This window comes from Aethalodelphis obliquidens, unplaced genomic scaffold (assembly GCF_003676395.1).
Source record: "Aethalodelphis obliquidens isolate GAN/ISIS:26980383/991018 unplaced genomic scaffold, ASM367639v1 scaffold8, whole genome shotgun sequence".
Classification (NCBI taxonomy): Eukaryota; Metazoa; Chordata; class Mammalia; order Artiodactyla; family Delphinidae; genus Aethalodelphis; species Aethalodelphis obliquidens.
In genome coordinates, this window is record NW_020837952.1 from 56,515,451 (window position 1) to 56,530,093 (window position 14,643).

Sequence of the window (14,643 nt, forward strand, 5' to 3'; positions counted from 1 at the left end):
ATGTATTGATAGCTTGTTCTTTTACGGTATTGGTTTGCTTCTGGCATGTTTCACATGTTGGATGGATCTGTTGTATCCGTTCGGGTCTGTCTGCCTCAATTGTGTAGAGTTGGTTAGGAACTGGGACCAAAGGTGCCGCCACACTTACTGACCAGAGAGCATCAGGTGTTGTGGCCAGTTATCCCCACCTTCAAGAAAAGAAAGATGCTCTTTATATCTGGACACATTTTCCTGTTAAGATGAACCCTGTCTGTTTAGCTGAATTGAGGTTCTTAGTATCTTTACACTCCAGTCAGCATATTGGTGATTACTGCTTTCAAGTATGAAATTGTCAGTCCTACCTCTACTTGATGTTTGAGGCATGATGGGTTTGGGTTTGAGCAATTCAGGAATCATTGGTCATGATTCTAGTTTGTGGGAAGAAGTTGATCTCTTACCTAGATTATTACAAACTATGAATTCACATATCCAAGGTTCTGGTACTTTCAAAACACCAATGACACTGTAACCTGTCTTCAGAGTACCCCAGAGTGCTGGTAAAGATGGAGCGCAGAGCAAGAGCAGAGGTTCCTCCCTTGAAGATGTTGTCTGAACTGTGAGGCGAGATGCAGCTGTTTAAAAATTTAAACTGAGGGACTTCCCTGGTGGTCCAGTGGTTAAGATTCCATGCTGCCAATGCAAGGGGCCCGGGTTTGATCCCTGGTGGGGGAACTAAGATCCTACATGCCTCAACTAAGCCAACGTGCCACAACTAGAGAAGCCTGCACCCCGCGACGAAGACCCAGCTCAGCCAAAATAAATAAATAAAAAATTTTAAAAATTATCACACAAAAATTTAAACTGAGAGCTCCAGGAGGACAACAGCACTGCATCTAGTTTGCTGCTGGATCTTGGCCTCTAGCACAGTGCTTGGCGTGAAGTGGGCACTGAGATAAAGAAGGAAGGAAGGACGGACGTAGAACAGAAGCTTTTAAGAAATGGAATGCCTAGTTCTTTTGATGTGAGCAAGGACTATTACAAGATAAGTACAGAAAACTCTGAAGGGTGTGTGTGGGGTTTTGCTGTGGGGGGTTGGGGAAGGGAGAGAGAAGAATATTCCTCCCCCCAAAAAATAAAGCCCCAAATACACACCATGCACTGTTCCATCTCAGGACCCTTGTGTTTATTGTTCTCTCAGCCTGGTTGGTCACTCTTCTCCCAGATAATTTTCTGCATTTCGGTCTCTCACTGCCTGAGAGAGGCCTTCTGGGAGCATCTTGTGTAAAGTAGCTCACCATCTTCCCTGTCCCTTCCCTCTTGGTCACTCTCTAGCCCCTTTCCCAGCATTATTCTCTTCATGGCATTTGTAATGATTTCCTGGTGTTGTGTATGTGTGTGTCTGTCTCTGTCTAGACTGTCAGCCTCTGAGGCCACTGTTACATGCCCAGTGCCTAGATTAAGACCTGGCACATAATAGTAACTCAGCGTATGTTTGTTAAGTGATTTAATTAGGTGCTTTGAGGCTTTTCTCTTGAACACGTGTCCCACGGAAGGGATAGAAAAGTGTCGCTTGCTCCGTAATCATGCATTTTGGTAACATTTAGTAGAGGGCCTAGTGTGTCCTGGTATTTGTGCTCAGTGCATATGATAAGAGAAAGGGCAACTCCCCTGCGTCCAGAGACTTCATTGGTAGCAAACGTAGACCTATTTGGCTTGCTGTTCTACAGTGTGATGGGTGCTCTGAGGGAGGCATGCCAGCCCCTGGGACAGAAGCAGGAGCTCTGGAAGTGTTGACCCGGAGGGGAGAAATGGGCCTTTTCATTGAAGGTGAGAATTAGAGGTATCGGAAGTGTTGGTTATGTGTGTGCACCCCAGTCCCAGGTTGCTTCCTTACTCAGTTATCAGGAGATGTGTCCCGGTTAGTTTGAAAAGTGCAGTCACTCTCACGAGAGCCCTGCTCCCTCTCTGACCTCATCTGCCGCTGTCTCCCTCACTCCCTCTGCTCCAGCCTCCTTGCCAAACACCCCTGTGTCATTCCTTCACACTTACTGTTCCCTCTGCCTGGAGTGCTCTCTCCCAGGTAGTCGCATCTCCCTCGCCTCGTGGGTCTCCATTCCTAGGCCACCTTATCAGAGAGGCCTTTTCTAACCCTTCTTCAGCTCACCCTGCCCCGTCCTCCTCGAGGCACTTGTTGCCACCTGAAATGTATATTTGATACGTGTACTTCGTCGTATCTTGGTTGATGCCTATCTACCCCACTGGAACGTAAGCCCGCCCGAGAGCTGGGGTTTGGTTTTGTTTCTGCTGATCTCCAGTGCTTAGGAAAGTGCCTAGCTCACAGATGTTTGTTAAAGAAATGGGTCAGTTCCTGGGCATCCTGGTAGAAGGGAAGTGAGACACAGAGGAGCCCCCAAACCAGCTCTTTCTCCCAGAGCCCTGGTCAAAGCAGCCATGCTATAGAAAAGTCATTTTACATGCTCTGGTGCTGCCAGTGACTGATAGCATCTGCCTTGGAACCCCTCGAGGGCCAGACAAGAGGCACGGCAGAGGTGGTGAGGTGTACAGAGGAGGGCGAGTTTCTTATGAATTGGAGTTGTCAGGGAAGGCTTTATTGAAGCAGACAGATATTGAGCTAAGGCTTGACAACGGGGTAAGATGTCATTGGGCAACAAAAAGGAGGAAGGTTTTTGTGTCAGGTCTGCACAGTGGATGAGGGAAGTGTAGAATTTGGAACTGTACTGTGAATGGCCCTGGATGTCAGCTCGAGGGAATTGTCATCTGGATATTACAGCTCTGGACATCCCCAGCATGGCCTCAGACCCTTGGAGGCTTTGGATGTGAGAAGCAGCAGGTTTTTAGGAATGTCAGCATCGTTATTCTTCAGTGTTCTGAACTTGCATGCAAAACAGGAGTCTTGCTCTGCCTCAGCTCAGGTGAATATTGGATAATCTCCCCTTTTATTCAGATATTGCCTTTCTCAAAAAAAACTCACTTGTGGGCTTCCCTGGTGGCACAGTGGTTGAGAGTCCGCCTGCCGATGCAGGGGACATGGGTTCGTGCCCTGGTCTGGGAAGATCCCACATGCCGCGGAGCGGCTGGGCCCGTGAGCCATGGCCTCTGAGCCTGCGCGTCCAGAGCCTGTGCTCCGCAATGGGAGAGGCCACAACGGTGAGAGGCCCGCAAAAAAAAACAAAACAAAATAAAACTCACTTGTACATACTTCTTGCAACTAATGGTTATTTATAAAAAAAGAAAAAAGAAGAAGAAGAAAGAAGGAAACCGTTGATTTTCTTCACTTTGGACATTTTTTAAGAGTAGTTTTGGCTTTTTATCATTGTAGATTTATTCTCGATTACAGTGTTTACGCTTGTATCTGGTTGTGTATTTAGAGATGGGGGAAAGTATCAATGATTTCTCCTGCTTCTAGATCTAGAAGTATTTGAAGGTTAACTGAGACCCATCTAGTCCCTGCCATTTGTATTTGATTGTTGTATGGGAGGTTTGATTTTTGAAGTATAAATAGATATGTTTTAAAGTGTAGGCTTAGCACAGGAATTTAGAGTAGTTGTTCTCAACTCCAACTACATGTTAGAACCACTTGGGGGTGGGGGCTGTGGGGAAAAAACCCCATTGATTCCTATGTAATTGATCTGGAGTACTGCCTGGGCAGTGGTTTTACTGATGTTTGTTTTTTGGTGTTTTGTTTTGGGAAACAACCTTGAACTTACTGAAAAGTTACAACTATGATTTTGGGGAAAAAAACACAACACTTTTTTCCCTTAATAATTAAAAAAAAAATTGCTGACCCAATGTCCCATCACATGCATCCTTTCCCCAATAATTAGAATACTAGTGTATTTCTAAAAAACACGAACAGTCTCCTATATATGCACAATAAAACCATCAAAAAAAAATTAACACTGATACATTACTACCATTTAATCTTTAGCTCCTTTTCAAGGTTTAACACTGGCCCCAGTAATGGCCTTTATAGCAAAAGGATCACACTTTGCAATTGGTGGTTGTATCTCTTTAGTCTCCTTCCATTTGGAACACTTCCCCAATCTTCCCTTAGTGTTCATTACCTTGAAACTTCTGAAGATTGCAAACCAGTAGTTTTCTAAAATGTCTCTCAATTTGGGGCTGTTTGATGTTTCCTCGTGATGATATTCAGGTTATACGTATCATAGGAGTGATGCTGTGTTCTCAGAGCATCCAATCAGGTGACTCATAATTTCAGTTTGTCCCATTATTGATATTCACATAGATTATTGATTAAGGTAGTGTCTGCCAGGCTTCTCCTCTGTATAATTACTATTTTCTCTTTTATAATCAGTAAGTATTTTTATGGTGTGATGCTTTAAAACTCTATTACATTCCTTGTCATTTTCAATGTATTCATTTACTTATTTCTATCTGTATAGACTGATGTTTTCCTGTTTTATGCAATGGCCTGTAATCTGTTACTATCATTACTTATTTTTATTGTCATATTGTCCCAGATGTAGCTTGTAGGAGCCCCTTCAAGCCTTTGTGACCATTTGACGTGTCCCATCATTTGTAGATTTCCTTGCTTCTTGGCAAATAGGCATTCCAGGCTCATTTTGTGTGTTCCATGTTCAAGCCCCCAAATTAGCTCTTTTTCCAAAGAACTCTGGTTCTCTTAGTAAAGAATGATATTTAGAAGACATAATCTGGGTTCGAGGTGTGTTATACCTACAGTATTTGGACGTTGCTTGTTCCCAAGCCCTCTCAGTGATAGAGCTAGACAATAAGCGTGTGTGTTTGCATACATGAAGGAAATATACACACATGGGCACACAAAGTTACATCTACTTTTTTTGTTATGTCAGTCTGTATGTGTTAAAAATCATGAGTTCATGCCAATAACTAATTCTGATCCAACGTTACAGGGTTCATTTGAGATTTCTCCTTTTCCATTTGGTAACTCCTTTTTTCAGTAGTGAGAAACCTGATTGTCATCATCGTTAATATATTTACTTATTGGTCAATCCCCCATATGTAATGGATCTCCCATCACCACCACCATAGATGCCTTCCCTGCATGGATGCCCTCTTCACCCCTGTTAGGCTCTGATGCAGCATAGAGATGTTTTAAAGCTCCCCAAATGGTACTAACGTGTAGCCAAGATAGAGCACAACCGAATTAGAAGAAAAGTGAACCCCACACTTTCTGATTCATTATTAAGCAAATGGTAGGTTTTTAAGTCAGGCTTGGTTTGGGAAAATAAATTCTTCCTAAGGAAGTGAAATTTAAAGAGAAGACTCAATTCTACCAACACACGGAGTAAAAGATCAGGGTGAAAGCACAGCCTGTCTCCTGGAAAGCTTTGAAAAATATTTGTTTTGGAAATAAATCTGCTTGTAGTGAACATAAATTTCAGTCCCTTTCCCTGAATTACCTGTTTATAGGAAAAAATATTTGAAAAGCTTAGTTGTTTTTTAAAAAGGTGTCTCATTAAAGACTTACTGCTTTATCTTCTGTTTCCAATGTTTATCACTTGACATATTGAAATAGTAATGTATAAAACGGATCACACAATTCTAAAAAAAAAAAAAGACTGCTTTTTATTTTTCTACATTGCATTTAAAAAATAAACTTTTAGTTTTGCAACTTAATGCTTTTTAGAGCATTGAATATTTAAACAGGAGATATTCAGGCTGTGGTTGCTCTTTTTCTGTAGTCAGTTTTAGTTTAAAATATGGAAATCAAGTTACAGTAACTGGGTCATGAGGAACCCCATCTTCTTCCATTTGCAGCCAGAGGAAGCGAGAGGCCGTAAGAGCCAAATATAACAGGATCTGTGGCCAGCCTACCTTAGATGGTCAACATCTATCTTGCCAATTTTCGTAAGTCCATTTTCTTAAAGCAGTCCACGGCTGCAAGTGGATTTTCACCAAGAACTTCACACTTAGGCTGATGGCACACAATCTGACTCCAAAGAAATCCAGCCTTAAACCTAAGGAAATTACAATAAAATCTCTTCCTTGATTTTATTTTTGAAGTGTTCATGGAAGTTGCCTTGGAGTATGAATCGTGGACTTTAGGCTTTTGTATATTAACGCCCAGAGATACAGAAGGAGAAAGGGCAGTATTTGTGAATGTAGAAAGAGCCACTGAAAACTTGATATATAGGTAAAGCACTTATTTTTTGTTTGTTTATTAGTTCTTGTTTTCTATAAATAAAGCATTATTTACCTATTCATGAGAGTGTGCCTCAGTGTGGGTCCTCAGTTCCTTTTAGGTAGGTTGAGTGAGTTTCACTCCCCAAACTTGAGTCCTTCAAGGACCATCTTTGTGATCTTTGTCACGTCTGCAAACATTCAACATTTTTCTTTAATTTCTCTGACATTTAATTTAGCCTTTTTCTAGGTGATATCTGTGCAACCGTGGACTCGGTGTGTCGGATCACCTAAAATCACAAGTACTGCAGGCAGCATCTGCTCAGAGGTTGGAACTGGGAGCTGGATCCCTAACTCTCCTTCCAGCTCTGAAATTCAATAAGCATGGCGTCTGGAGTTTCCTGCCTTGTGGCTACACCACAAGGTTACACCAGTGGTTGTTTATGCATTTTTCCCAGTCAATACATAGAAGTTGACAGCCTTCTATATATATTAGAATATTAAACTATATGTAAGAATATAATATATAGTAGAATAAATATTACATTTTACAGTTATTTTTCAAATGTGAGGTATAAGTTACAGTTTCTTAGGATTCAGCATGTTTCTTCAACTAGATTTTTTTTATGTTTTATTTTAATTGAGGAGAGCAAAACCTGATGATCTTAATTGTCAAATCACCCAATAGGGAATACATGGGTTTGTAGGACCTTCAATACTGCCTTAAAAACACAAGTAGAAAACATGTAAAACATACAGTGTTAATAATGCAGAAGAAAAATATGGAATTTAGAACATAGGGTTTTATGTTCACCGCTCTGAAGCTGTCATGGGAAAACACCTAAGTTATGATAAATACCTGTGTACCAAAACTGAAGTCATGTTCTGCATTATTTGTGAGGAATATTGTCAGAAGCCAACTGGATGTTGTCATATATTCAAATCAGGTTCTTTGCTGAGTGGAAATACATTAATCTCGTGTGTGTGTGTGTGTGTGTGTGTGTTTAGGAAGATATTATAAAGCCTCTCTTTAATGGGTTTCTTTAAAACCAAACTTAATGTCATGTTTTGCAAAGGGGGTTACAAACCAAAATAAAGGGGATGACTAAATGTGGTGAGTTTTATGTATCCTCCTAGCTTAAGGAGAATACTGTGCTCTGCTCAGTCAGAGATGAAATGTTTGTTGCCTTGCCTACCATCTATAAGCATTTAATTTGCTACACAAATAAACTGTGGATAGAGATGTTTAACCTTGTGTGACATTACTTTAACAGAGAGAAGGAGCAAGAAAGGGAAGAACAGTTAATGGAAGACAAGAAAAGGAAGAAAGAGGATAAAAAGAAAAAAGAAGCCACTCAGAAGGTGGGTTTTACCAATTAAAGTCTGTCTTTACGTAGCCAAGCATCTAGAATAAGTAACTGCCTTAGTTTGGATACCTGACAATCTTAATGCTACTTGAGGCATTAATTTACTTAAGAGTTTTAAGATTTGAAAGTGGGAGAAAGTTAAAGACCTGCATTTGTTACCATAAAGTAGATGTTAAATTAATGCTATAGCTGATTTTATTGAAAACAACAGTAAACAATACTGAGAAAAGCAAGAGAGTTACCGACACTTAAATGCTTGTACTGTTTCCTTATTTGTGTCATGATTAATCTCCATTTTCTTAAGCTTGTAGAATAACTTTTCAAAGCTTGCCATTTGCCCTGATCTTGTCCTTCTGGTCCACCTACAACATTATCATTTATATGAGTCTACCTTTTGATAATTCTGTAAAGAAATCTCCCTCAGAGAGGATCTGGTGGGCTTGCTTCATGCTCTGGGGGAGATAGTATTGCACAGCTTTGAGGCATTTGCTTGGGGAAAAAGAGATGCTAAAAGAAAAAAAGACAGAGCTTCCCTGGTGGTGCCGTGGTTGAGAAGCAGCCTGCCAATGTAGGGGACACGGGTTCAAGCCCTGGTCCAGGAAGATCCCACATGCCGCAGAGTGACTAAGCCCGTGAGCCACAACTACTGAGCCTGCGCTCTAGAGCCTGCAAGGCACAACTACTGAGCCGGCGTGCCTAGAACCCGTGCTCCGCAACAAGAGAAGCCACCACAATGAGAAGCCCGCTCACCACAATGAAGAGTAGCCTCCGCCCTCTGCAACTAGAGAAAGGCTGCGCGCAGCAACAAAGAACCAACACAGCCAAAAATAAATAAATAAGTAAATTTATAAAAAAGAAAAAAAGACATAGGACTGACAGCTGTCAACTGTCACGTCTTAGTTGAAGTGTTTGCCTGACAGTGTTGTGGGGAACAGAGAGTGGGTAGACCTCCCCGCCCTGCCCCCTCTGCTGAAGAGCGTGCCCCTCTGCCCTGGCCACTGTCTGAGCTAACTTGCCCCACTTCACTGCAGACTCTGGCTCGGCACGGTTGCATTTCTGCCTTTGCAAAGTGCCCGGCAGAATCACTTTGCCTCTAGTTCTTGTTACCACCACCTGAAGCACTTGGGAAGCAGGGCCTCAGTGTGAGGCAGGTTTGAGGGTCCCTGCTGTGGAGCCAGGTTACTGAAGCTGAGTTCATGGAGGGGAAACAGTTACCAGCTTCAGAGGGAACTCTAGATTTAGAAACAGACTCTAGAAATTCGAACTCAAGGGACACTACAAGTTACCCCAGCACTGTTGGATAGAGTGTTTCCCATTATTCTGTTCTCTGAATTATTGAAATCATTTGGGAGTGCGGGCACAAAAAAAAACAGTGGAAATATTTTCTGAATTGGATTGCATATGACGCTGCCACATTAAACATGTGAAATGTAATTTATCTTTTCTTCAAGACTTAATTAAAAGGAATATTTATTATTGTTTGGTGCTGTAATAGACTACTGTGCTCTTTAAGGTTTTGTCTGCTTTTAATTGTGTTTCTGGTTCTGTTAATAGTGGTGTGCTCACCATCACATCTTCATGCTGTCAGGGTACCTGCTTCTAATCTGAGCTTGTTAGAACTGCCTAAAATGACAGTAAAGAGCCTGAATAAAAATGTCAGATGACGACCCAGAGGCTTTTTTTTTTTTTTTTTTTTTTGCAGTACGTGGGCCTCTCACTGTTGTGGCCTCTCCCGTTGCGGAGCACAGGCTCCAGACGCACAGGCTCAGCAGCCATGGCTCACAGGCCCAGCCGCTCCACGGCATGTGGGATCTTCCCGGACTGGGGCACGAACCCATGTCCCCTGCATCGGCAGACGGACTCTCAACCACTGCGCCACCAGGGAAGCCCCCAGAGGCTTCTTTTTTATACTTGGTGGATACTGCCACATTCCACGTCACCAAGGTTGTGATGTGCGGGTCCACCAGCTCTAGGGTATCAGGGGCATTGTACCCACATGCAGTGACCTTCCTACAGGAGTGATGGGATAGTGAACCTCAGTGTAGGCTTCCTTCCTTCCTCCCTCCCTCCCTCCCTCCCTCCCTCCCTCCCTTCCTTCTTTCCTTCCATTTATGGCTGCCTTGGGTCTTCGTTGCTGTGCGTGAGCTTTCTCTGGTTGCAGCAAGTGGAGGCTGCTCTTTGTTGCGGTGCGTGGGCTTCTCATTGCAGTGGCTTCTCTTGTTGTGGAGCACGGGCTCTAGGCATGCGGGCTTCAATAGTTGTGGCACGCGGGCTCAATAGTTGTGGCTCATGGGCTCTAGAGCACAGGCTCAGTAGTTGTGGTGCACGGGCTTGCTCTGTGGCACGTGGGATCTTCCCGGACTGGGGCTCGAACCTGTGTCCCCTGCATTGGCAGGCAGATTCTCAACCACTGCGCCACCAGGGAAGCCCCAAGGCTTTCTTCCTTTAGGGCATTCACATTTCATCTAATAAATTGTTACAAAAATTGGATTTTGCAGTCTGTGGGAATACGTGGTTATAAGCTGGCCACTGGGGAACTTGAACAAAGGCTGGTTACAGGAAGATGCCTAATAGAGTGATTGTTTTAGGCAATTGTACAGTTCATCCTCATTCTTCACATAGATAACGATGTTTTTTAACCTGAAACGTCAATACTAGAAGTGATTAATAAAATGTGCATCTGTAAACCTTCGTTGTGGATCCTACTAAGAAAAATGATTTAAAATAAAAGATGGTGTGGATTTATTTGAGAGTGAATTGGGATTATTTATGCAGAGAATTTCATATATACAGCTGGACAGTCACCCCCGTGTATTTGCAGCTGCATTAAGAACTGGTTTAAAAGTTACAGCAAAGAGGAAAATCACCATAAATGAAATTTCAAATGGTTAATTATGAACAATAAAAATTCACTCATTTTTGTTCAGAAATGTTCTAGATTGGCTGACACAGGATCTAGGCTTAACACATGGCCTTTGATATTGTTTTATCATACTGAACCATTGTGTGATTTCAGAATTAGATTCTGATTTAGCACTTAAGGAGCGAGCACAAAGCTCACCATGTGACTGTCTTAGTGGTTTCTGACCTCACTGTAGAGACAGCACCTCAACTAGGAGGCATAAAATGTGCTATAATGCAAAGAATGGTAGAGAATGTGCCAGAGGTTCTATAATGGGGTCATTCATTCAGTCAGTCAGCGAACATTTGTGGTGCCTCTTCCTAGTGCTTCCACATCTTTCTCTCAGCCTACCCCATTGCTTTACAATCATCTCTTTCTGTCTACCCCATTAGACTGGCTTTTAAGTTTCTCAAGACTTTATTCATATTTGTATTTCCAGTAACTAGGACAGTGCCCAGTGCAAAAGTGTCAAAAAATGTTTGTTTGGGCTTCCCTGGTGGCGCACTGGTTGAGAGTCTGCCTGCCGATGCAGGGGACACGGGTTCGTGCCCTGGTCCGGGAAGATCCCACGTGCCGTGGAGCGGCTGGGCCCGTGAGCCATGCCCGCTGAGCCTGCGTGTCCGGAGCCTGTGCTCCACAACAGGAGAGGCCACAACAGTGAGAAGCCCATGTACCGCAAAGAAAAAAAAAAAAAGTTTAATAAGTGAATGGGGTTGGCGGAGTCAAGATGGCATACTAAGAGGACGTGGAATTCACATCTCCTCACAACTAGGGCACCTACCAGGCACCAGTGGGGGACCACGGACACCTAAGGGGACGGGAGGAACCCCCAGCAACGGGCTTGCGGGATCTTGGTTCCCAGGCCGGAGGTCGGGCCCGAGCTCCTGTGGTGGGAGCTCCGAGTCCAAACCACTGGACTAACAGAGAACCTCAGACCCCAAGGAATATCAGTCGGAGGGAGGCCTCCCAGAGGTCCTCATCTCAGCACCAAGACGCAGCACTATCCCACTGCCTGCAAACTCCAGTGCTGGACCTCTCAGGCCAAACAACCAGTAAGACAGGAATACAGCACCACCCATCAAAAAAAAAAAAAAAATGAAATGACAAAAAAATGTTACAGACGAAGGAGAAAGGTAAAAACCTACAAGACCAAATGTAGACGAAATAGGCAACCTACCTGAAAAAGAATTCAGAGTAATGATAGTAAAGATGATCCAAAATCTCAGAAACAGAATAGAGAAAATACAAGGAACATTTAACAAGGATCAAGGAGAACTAAAGAGCAAACAAACAGTGATGAACAACACAATTACTAAAATTAAAAATACTCTAGAAGGAATCAATGACAGGATAACTGAGGCAGAAGAACGGATAAGTGACCTGGAAGATAAAATAGTGGAAATAACTGCCAGGGAGCAGATTAAAGAAGAAAGAATGAAAAGAACTGAGGACAATCTCAGAGACCTCTGGGACAACACTAAACACACCAGCATTGGAATTACAGGGGTCCCAGAAGAAGAAGAGAAAAAGAAAGGTACTGAGAAAATATCTGAAGAGATTATAGTCGAAAACTTCCCTAACATGGGAAAGGAAATAGTCAATCAAGTCCAGGAAGCACAGAGACCCATACAGGGTAAACCCAAAGAGAAACACGCCGAGACACATATTAATCAAACTAAATAAAAGAAAAAATATTAAAAGCAGCAAAGAAAAAGCAACAAATGACATATAAGGGAATCCCCATAAGGTTAACAGCTGATTTTTCAGCAGAAACCCTGCAAGCCAGAGGGAGTGGCAGGACATATTTAAAGTGAGGGAAGGGAAGAACCTACAACCAAGATTACTCTCCCCAGCAAGGATCTCACTCAGATTCGATGGAGAAATTAAAACCTTTACAGATAAGCAAAAGTTAAGAGAATTCAGCACCACCAAACCAGCTTTACAACAAATGCTAAAGGAACTTCTCTAGGCAGGAAACACAGGAGAAGGAAAAGACCTACAGTAACAAACCCAAAACAATTAGGAAAATGGTAATAGGAACATACATATCGATAATTACCTTAAATGTAAATGGATTAGATGTTCCAGCCAAAAGACGTAGACTGGCTAAATGGATACAGAAACAAGACCCGTATATATTGCTATCTACAGGAGACCCTGTAGCTGGAGTAGCAATTCTCATATCAGACAAAATAGACTTTAAAATAAAGACTATTACAAGAGACAAAGAAGGACACTACGTAATGATCAAGGGATCAATCCAAGAAGAAGATATAACAATTGTAAATATTTATGTTCCCAACATAGGAGCACCTCAATACATAAGGCAAATGCTAACAGCCATAAAAGGGGAAGCTGACAGTAACACAATCATAGTAGGGGACTTCTAACACCCCACTTTCACCAGTGGACAGCTCATCCAAAATGAAAACAAGTAAGGAAACACAAGCTTTAAATGATACATTAAAAAAGATGGAGTTAATTGGTATTTATAGGACATTCCATCCCAAAACAACAGAATACACTTTCTTCTCAAGTGCTCATGGAACATTCTCCATGAGAATGTTCATGGATAGATCATATCTTGGGTCACAAATCAAGCCTTGGTAAATTTAAGAAAATTGAAATCGTATCAAGTACCTTTTCTGACCACAACGCTATGAGACTAGATATCAATTACAGGAAAAAAATCTGTAAAAAAATACAAACACGTAAAGGCTAAACAGTGCTCTGCTAAATAACGAAGAGATCACTGAAGAAAGCAAAGAGGAAATCAAAAAATACCTAGAAACACATGACAGTGAAAACACGACAACCAAAACCTATGGGATGCAGCAAAAGCAATTCTAAAAGGGAAGTTTATAGTAATACAGTCCTACCTCAAGAAACAAACATTTCAAATAAACAACCTAACCTTACACCTAAAGCAACTAGAGAAAGAAGAACAAAAAAACTCCAAAGTTAGCAGAAGGAAAGAAATCATAAAGATCAGACTAGAAATAAGTGGAAAAGAAATGAAGGCAACAGTAGCAAAGATCAGTAAAACTAAAAGCTGGTTCTTTGAGAAGATAAACAAAATTGATAAACCCTTAGCCAGACTCATCAAGACAAAAAGGGCAAAGACTCAAATCAACAGAATTAGAAATGAAAACGGAAGAGTAACAGCTGACACTGCAGAAATGCAAAGGGTAATGAGAGTTTACTACAAGCAACTATATGCCAATAAAATGGACAACCTGGAAGAAATGGATAAATCTTAGAAAAGCACAACCTTCTGAGACTGAACCAGGAAGAAACAGAAAATATAAACAGACCATTCACAAGCACTGAAATTGAAACTGTGATTAAAAATCTTCCAACAAACAAAAGCCCAGGACCAGATAACTTCACAGGCAAGTTCTGTCAAACATTTAGAGAAAAGCTAACACCTATCCTTCTCAAACTCTTCCAAAATATAGCAGAGGGAGGAACACTCCCAAACTTATTCTACGAGACCACCATCACCCTGGTACCAAAACCAGACAAAGATATCACAAAAAAAGAGAACTACAGACCAATATCTCTGATGAACATAGGTGCAAAAATCCTCAACAAAATACTAGCAGACAGAATCCAACAACACATTAAAAGGATCATACACCATGATCAAGTGGGATTTATCCCAGGGATGCAAGGATTCTTCAATATACGCAAATCAGTCAATGTGATACACCATATTAACAAATTGAAGGAGAAAAACCATATGATCATCTCAATAGATGCAGAAAAAGCTTTTGACAAAATTCAACATCCATTTATGATAAAAAAAAAACTCTCCAGAAAGTAGGCATAGAGGGAACCTACGTCAACAGAATAAAGGCCACATATGACAAAGCCACAGGCAACATCGTTCTCAGTGGTGAAAAACTGAAACCATTTCCTCTAAGATCAGGAACAGGACAAGGTGGCCCACTTTCACCACTGTTATTCAACATAATTTTGGAAGTTTTAGCCACAGCAGTCAGAGAAGAAAAAGAAATAAAAGGAATCCAAATCGGAAAAGAAGAAGTAAAACTGTCACTGTTTGCAGATGACATGATACTATACATAGAGAATCCTAAACATGCTACCAGAAACCTACTAGAGCTAATCAATAAATTTGGTAGAGTAGCAGGATACAAAATTAATGCACAGAAATCTCTTGCATTCCTATATACTAATGAAGAAAAATCTGAAAGAGAAATTAAGGAAACACTCCCATTTACCATTGCA

The 14,643-nt window shown here is 41.7% G+C and overlaps 1 protein-coding gene across 12 annotated transcripts in view; it reads left to right on the forward strand.

Moving 5' to 3' along the window:
- The window catches only part of TNRC6B (trinucleotide repeat containing adaptor 6B), a 261,927-nt gene that overhangs the window by 169,809 nt on the left and 77,475 nt on the right, over nt 1-14,643 (forward strand). For all 12 annotated transcript variants that reach the window (XM_027107723.1, XM_027107726.1, XM_027107725.1 and 9 more), the window contains one exon: nt 7,398-7,485. In XM_027107723.1, the coding sequence (XP_026963524.1) occupies nt 7,398-7,485 (88 nt within the window). The remainder of the gene's footprint in view (nt 1-7,397; nt 7,486-14,643) is intronic.